Here is a 7,549-nt window from a genome sequence, read left to right as displayed (position 1 = left end):
ATCTTAAAAAAAAAAAAAAAAAAAAAAATTAAAGGAAATAAAAACACCATGTGGGTGACACAGAACATGTGACTAGGGTATACCCCAGGCAGGCAGCTGCTCCATAAGGCAGAGAAGACCTTTAATGACAATAATTTGATCATGGGTGTTTAAAATATACTGAGATGTTACCACATGTCAGGCGCCTGCTGAAGTGATGTCCTTTTGCAGATGAGAAAACTGACCACTAGAGTGGTCAAGGAAGTAGCCCAAAGCCACCCAACTAGTCAGCAGAGACCAGAATTCCATGGCCAGAGGTCTGGCTCCTAAGATCCTGCTCTCGTCCCGCTCCATCCTGTTCCTGCTGCCCCTGGTCCCTCCCTCTATTCCCCATCACCCTATCACCTTGATGACATTCTGGGTCAGGAGTCCAGGCTCCCTTAAGCAGCGAGGCCAGGCAGGTCCCTGTGAAGGGGTCAGGGCCAGAGCAGGTGAGAAGGGCTCCTCCCACGTCCATCCTCTCTTCTTTTTAGGGCTCTGTGCATGCTGTTCCCTTCACTCCCTGTGCACCTGACACTGCTCCTGCCGATCTCACCCTGGAAACCTCCATCTCCAGGAAGCCATCCGTGATGCGTCCTCTGACCCCACACTCCCCCAACACGAGGCCCATCGCTCATGCCTGTGGCCTTGTCTACGTTTGTCTTCCCCTACCTAAATGTGAAGTCGGGAGGCCCAGAACCACGTCTGGCTCACTCACGAGGGCCCTGACACTCAGTAAATGCTTGCAGAATGAGCATTTGGGAATGAAATTCCCAACCACAATCCTAACGAACAACTCCACAGCTTTGTGTCTGGGTGCCACTCACCGACATACCTTGGGAAGGAAGTACTGGGTTCCCCATTTGTCATGATAGGTAAACTGAGGCTCAGGGAGGGCGAGGGCCTCATCCAGGTCACACAACAGGAAGCTGCTGCTGACCTACCCCGAACCAGAATCAGGACAGCTGCCCTCCCCTGGCCCATGAAAAGACCAAGGCTCAGAAGGGGAAGGGGAGATACCAGGGTTACATCCCTTTGGCCCCTTTTATACAGAAGAGGACACTGAAGCCCAAGAAGGCAAAGGACCTCAACAGAGGTCACATAGCAGAGGTCACAGGGGCCTAGATCTCCTGGTTTCCCAATTCTCAGGCAAGAGCTGTTTCCCTTAAGCCACGCAGCACCCCCACTGCCCGGCAGCTGCCCCAGCCTGGGGATCACTATGATCAGGCCCAGCAGGGCCTTCCCCTTTCTGGTTCTTGTTTGTAGCCAAGGCCCAGGGCTCAGAAGCAGAAAGCCCCAAGCGGCTGAGGTGGGAGGACATGGAGAGGCGGTGAGAAGGAAAGAACAAGTGAACCCTCCCGATGGACCTGCCTGCCTGCCCCACAGCACACAGGGACAGGAAGTGGGCAGAGCCAACTGCAACACAATCAAATAAGTTACCCTAACAATGGCTGACACCCACTGAAGCCTGTCATGTGCTGGGGTGTGGTCCATATCGGAGACGTTGCAAACTGGCTCCCTCTGACATTTTGCCCTCAGTTTTAAAAAGTGAACTAAATTTGAAAATCACGTAAAATTCCTAGTTTCCTGCTTCCCTCAATAACACAGGGTTCTGGCCACCCTAGGCCTGAACAGTAATAGCTGCCCCCATCCGATGGGATATGAGCTCCAGGTTCACCCTGGTCCTCTCCCTTCCCTGGGGTCTCACATTGGGTGGCCAGATTTGGTGGTGGCCCTGGCTGGGCCCCTGTAGTCATCTGAGTTTTTGAGCCCGAGGCACAGTCTCTCATTCAAGTATCAGCCCCTCAAGGAAGGAACTGAGTGATCTCATTTCCTAGACAAGGAAACTGAGGTTCAGAGCTGGGTTTGGATCCCAGACTCATCAATGAGACATGTTAGCTTGGATGTTAAGGGCTGTCCTGAAACCAAAGATGATCCAGCTCTTTCCCCAGGCCATGGAGAACGTCCTCGAAATCTGAATATTTTTCCATCTAAACTCCATCTCTCTTTGGCCTCTGGAAGCTGGATCCTTCTGCAGACCAAATACCTTAATTCTGAGCCAAAAAAAATGCATACACAATGGCCAGGTGTGGTGGCTCATGCCTGTAATCCCAGCACTTTGGGAGGCTGAGGCGGGCAGATCATGAGGTCAAGAGTTAGAGATCAGCCCGGCTAACACGAACATGGTGAAACCCCGTCTTGACTAAGAATACAAAAATTACCCAGGTGTGGTGGTGTGCACCTGTAATCCTAGCTACTCTGGAGGCTGAGGCAGGAGAATCGCGTGAACCCCGGAGGCAGAGGTTGCAGTGAGTCAAGATCGCACCACTGCACTCCAGCCTGGGTGACAGAGCGAGATTCCATCTCTGGGAGGGGAGGTAAAAACATACACAACCTAAGTTGCTTTCATTGAGGAACTAGAACATGCCAGGTACAGGGCTAAGGTGACCTCAGCACCCCTCATCACCTCCTGGGGCTAGGGACCCTCTGTCCCATCCTTCAGAGAGAGAAGCTGGGCCTGGAGAGGTGAAGGCACTTGTCCAAAGTCACTTGAGGGTTACCAAAGTCACAGCATGGACCATCAGCCTGGTAGGGCCTGTGGGGTCAACTGGCCTAAACTGTGTCACTTAACAGATGGGCAGACTGAAGCGGGGTCGGGGAGTGTGGCTGCTCAGGACACAGGAGGCCTGGGCTGTCCTCTGGCTGCAATGCTGAGGTCCTGCTTCTAGAGCCAGCCCCTGGCTTGGCAGGGGTTGAAGATCTGAGCCAACAGTAGTGGCCACTTGTTGGCCAGAGGAAGGGCTGGCCTCGTGTGGTAGGTATGGAGGGCTAGGAAGAGCAGGGGAGGGCTGGGATCATGCCTTTGTCATCCTGCTTTCCAAGTGACAGGCTGCAGTAAAAGGCTGGGCGGGCCCAACTCTTCTGGTTCCAGGTAGAGACAAGCCCCAAATAAGCTGAACTTCGGAGGGCCCCTGGCCTCCAGCAGACCCTCAGCCTCAGGGAGATGGGGTACAAGAGGTAAAGAGAAGGCGGGGATGAGAGACGGACAGAGGGACAAATATGAGATGAGAGACAAATAAGGAATCAGAGCCACGGGAAGATGAGAAACAGGCTGAGTGCCGCGGCTCATGCCTGTAATCCCAGTGCTTTAGGAGGCCAAGGTAGGAGGATCACTTGAGGCCAGGAGTTGGAGACCAGCCTGGGCAACACAACCAGATCCTGTCTCTACAAAAATAAAAATAAAAATTAGCTGGGCGTGGTGGCTTACACCTGCAATCTCAGCACTCTGGAGGCCGAAGCGGGAGGATAATTTGAGTTCAGAAGTTTCGGGTTGCAGTAAGCTACAATCGCTCCACCGCACTCCAGCCTGGGTAACAGAGCAAAACCTTGTCTCAAAAACAAACCAAAAAAGTGAAAGAAACAAAGATGAGAAACAGACAAAATGAGCCAAAAACAGAAGGCTCATCTGGGGTACTGTGAACCCCTGGGCTCAGCTTCGGGAGTACAGGCCAGGACTCTCACCCAGTACTCCTGACACCCTCCACCTTTCCCCTCCCCCGGTGCCAAGAGCCTCTGTAATCCCCAGGGCAGGGGGCACCAACAGTTAGCCTGGGTTGGGGACAGGTGGATCAAGGACTCTTCAGGCTGCACCCTTGAAACCTGGGGCACCTGAGAAGCAGCACACACACGGCCAGATTTCAGCTGGGACCTTTTGGGAAGTTGGACACCGGCCTTACCCTCCAGCCTGCCAAGCTGGCCAGGCCCTTCACAAATCCTGACATCTGGCATGAGGTGGGCTGCTGCTGCGAAACTCAAGCTTAGAACAGGACCCTTCATGGCTCCCAAGTCCGGCAGGACCAGGGCTCAACCTCTAGGCCAGTTGGGGCCTGCAGAATCAGGCTGCGGCTGCCTCCCTGCTGCACCTGTCACCATTCCCTCAGCCCCATGCTGCTCTGGTACAACTACTCACAGTTCCCTACACACAGAGGCCCATTCTCTGCCACCTGCCCTGCACACATGCTGTTCTGATGATCTGGAATACTCGCCCCCGCCTCCCACACACTCACCCCTGGCTGGCTGACTTCCATAGTGAAGAGTAAGAACATAGGACCTAGGGCATCCGCTCCCTGCCCAGTCCCGGGTTCCAGGCCTAGGCCTGCTGCTGCCCGGTGCCCCGCCCTATGACCTCAGGCGGTCTCTCCCATTTTCTAAACCTCAGGAAACGTTCTGACAAAAGTGGACTGGGTGCTCGTGAGGGGCCAAGCACTTCAAGCAAACCAAATAGGTTCAGTCCCTGTCCTGCTGGCCGTCCCATCAGGCGAGGGCAGATGTGGGCCTAACCCCGATCAGGGTGAGCTTTAGGAAGAGCGTGCATGGGGTGGGGGTTGGGAGGGGTTGCAGCCTCCTCCTCTGTGAATGGGGTTAATATCAGGGTACAGCTCACACAGTTGCAGTAGGGATGCACTGAGAGCAGATGAGGAACATGTCAGCACAGTGAGGGCTCAATCACTCGGCTATGTTGATTGCCATGATTATGACTGTCAACTGTCACAGTGCCAAACCACCTCCGGCCCCAGTAATCTCAAACATTCCGCTCCTAGAACCCAGGAACTTCTCCCACTCTTCCCTCCAGCCTACGTGTGTCCTCCATGTTCCCTAAATATGACTGGCAAGCTCCCACCTCAGGGTCTTTGCATTTGTTGTTTCCCTGGTCTGGACCAACCTTTCTTCAAATATCCTCAGGGCTCCCTCCCTCGGCCATTCCTCCCTTCAGGCCTCCCTTCGAATGTCACCTGCTCAGGGAGGCCTTCACGCCCCCTCCCTAAAATGTCATCCTATCCCCAACATTTCAGGTCCCCCTCTCCTGCTATATATTTGCTCCACAGCGCTTGCCACCACTGGGCATGTGAGACAGTTATTTGTCAAGTTTATTGCCTGGCTATCTACTAAAATGCCAGCTCCGTTTTTTTCTTTTTCTTTTTTTTGAGACAGAGTCTCGCTCTGTCATCCAGGCTGGAATGCAGTGGCACGGTCTTGGCTCACTGCAACCTCCGCCTCCGGGGTTCAAGAGATTATCCTGCTTCAGCCTCCCGAGTAGCTGGGATTATAGGGGCCTGCCACCATGCCCAGCTAATTTCTGTATTTTTAGTAGAGTCGGGGTTTCTCCATGTTGGCCAGGCTGGTCTCGAACTCCTGACCTCAAGTGATCCACCCAACTCGGCCTCCCAAAGTGCTAGGATTAGAGGTGTGAGCCACCGTGCCCGGCCAGCTCCATTTTTTTCTGTTTTGTTCACCACTCTGCCCCTAGAGCCTAGAACACGGGCTAGAAGATAGGTGTTCAATATGCATTGAGCCTGGTCTCTCATTTTATCAGGCCCAGGGGGGTCAAGTACTTCCCCAAGATCACACAGTGAGCGGATAGAAGCAGAGAGGCCAGTGGAAAGGCAGTTGGAGAAACCAGTTTGGCAAGTCTCCTCCCCTACCTCCAGGTCTGGAGGAGATAAGAGGCCTTGACTGCAGATTTGGGGCACCAGGCTGTCTGCAGACTGTGATTCAGGCATGGCTGTTCTTCAGATAGTGAAGCACACTTGGGGAAACCAGAAATGGACAAATACGCAATTGATCGCGGTGGGATGGGGAGACAGCAATCCCTGGGGAGGCTCAGAATGCCTGGGAATGATTTGGGCTGTCTGAAAGTAGGTAGGGTTCACAGGAGCAGGCAGAGCTGGACACTAAAGAGGGAGGCCCTTGAATCCTTATCCCCAATTCCCAGGTGGGGAGTTTGAGGACCAGAGAGGTGAGGTGGATCCCCCACAGCAAAGGTCAGACTACTGTTAACAACAGGGAGTGCCTACTGAATGTCAGGTGCTGCCCCACAGTGGACGATCTCATTTCCACTTCCTAACACAAAGGGGCAGATAAACTTTAACTTGCAAGGAAACCAAGGGGAAACAGAGACGGAAAGTGGCTTGGACCAGGTCATACAGCTGAGGAACAGAGTCAGGATGTTAACCCTGGCCTACCTCCAGAAGAGCAGGAGGCTGTAAGTCCATAGGCTGGGTGCCTTGGGTACAGGCCTGAAGAAACTATAGTGGCATGGACCAGGTGCCCAAGTCAGGAGTTAAAAAAATCACATACAGAGAATGGAGTGCTCTAGGACCCAATGAGGAATCGCAAATGGCCCATGGCCATGCCGCCTTTTAAGGAAGAGACAGCATGGAACCCAGGCCAGTGAGGGTGGAAAGCTAAGGTGCTAGTGACCCAGGCCCACTCCAGGCAAGGGCTGCGTGTGGTGCTTGGTGGCTGCCCCACAGCAAAAGGAAGAATGTTTGACAAACAAAGCTCGATGCGATGGTGACACCTAGGCAGAGGTGCCTCCCAGTAACCTGAATCTGGAGTTCTCAAAGGCGCTTCCTTAACCCCTGGGGACACAGGGCCCTTCTGAAGCCAAACAAAACTCCTAAGGCTCCACAAAGGAGTCAGAGAAGGTGGGGGTGCCCCAGCGTGCTTGCTAGAGCATATACAGTGAGCAAAGCAGGAAGAAGCTAGGGAGAAACAGTGGCCCGAGGGAAAGGGGCAGAGGGAGAGGTGAACTCCAACTTGTGATCTGGTCTGGGGAATATGGGGGTTCCAGTCCCAAGTCCTAAGGAAGGGGCTAATACAAGGACGTGAGGAAAGGGCAAGAGCTGGAGTTGGGGCCTATGTACAGGGGAGCTTACACTGGAGTCCGTTCAGTCCCTTCACTGCCTGGGATCCAGGAATATGGGTTAAGGACTGATGCTCCCCACTGGAGGGTTGAGGAGAGGATATCGGTCTGTAACCACTGAAGCTATCACTAGGATGGGGTTTTGGGGGAAGGGTGTGGGGGGTACCGTGGAAGCCCCTGAGTTAGGGTTCCCTGGGCAGAAGGGCTGACATTCCCAGGTTAGGGAAGTGAGGTCATTGTCTGCAGCCCAGGGCCTGGGCTAGGGCACAGAGGAGGCACTAGGGTGTAGATTCCAGATCTGGGGAACCTGGGATGAGGTGTGACTTTTAGGGGCCTGAAGGCAGTGCCTATAGCTGAAGGGCAGCTTTGGGCTTGGACTGGGTGCTGCAGGGATGAGGGGGTGGGGTTCTAAGTCTAGGAGCACTCTTAGCAACCAAGAATGCCCCGGGGCTAGGATTCCGTATCTGCGGGTCCGATGGGAGCTCCATTTGTCGCCCAGGAAGGTCATGGTAGTTTCTTGAACTGGGGAGTGTCTTTGCAGCCAGGAAACCCCGGGGCCAAGGTTCTGGCTTGGGTTTGGAATGGACGCTGGGGTGGGGTCCCCGAACTTAGGGGCGCTATTTGCAAGTTAGACACCCAGGCTGGAGTTCCGCATCTGGGCCCGAGGTTGGGGCTCCAATCTAGGGTCGCTGTCCACAGCGGGAGCTGGTGACCGCAGGCCTGGAGGGGGGCCCGGAGGTCTTACCTGGGGAGTAGAGCGCAGCCAGCTCGCGGGCCCCAGCGTGCTGTGCGCCCCAGCGGCAACAGGACGCCTCGTCCTCGTCC

At 54.5% G+C, this 7,549-nt stretch overlaps 1 protein-coding gene across 1 annotated transcript in view; it reads right to left on the bottom strand.

The window, feature by feature from the left end:
* TMEM189 (transmembrane protein 189) overlaps positions 1 to 7,548 on the bottom strand; it is a gene marked incomplete at its 5' end in the record, with an annotated part of 29,916 nt that extends 22,368 nt beyond the window's left edge. The window contains one exon of the mRNA XM_011929183.1: positions 7,470 to 7,548. Within this exon, the coding sequence (XP_011784573.1) occupies positions 7,470 to 7,548 (79 nt within the window). The remainder of the gene's footprint in view (positions 1 to 7,469) is intronic.
* Position 7,549: the final 1 nt, after the last annotated feature.

This window comes from Colobus angolensis, unplaced genomic scaffold (genome assembly GCF_000951035.1).
Source record: "Colobus angolensis palliatus isolate OR3802 unplaced genomic scaffold, Cang.pa_1.0 Scaffold8, whole genome shotgun sequence".
In the NCBI taxonomy this organism is placed as follows: domain Eukaryota; kingdom Metazoa; phylum Chordata; class Mammalia; order Primates; family Cercopithecidae; genus Colobus; species Colobus angolensis.
The sequence above is the reverse complement of the archived record's forward strand: the minus strand, read 5'-3'. Positions and strand labels throughout refer to the sequence as shown.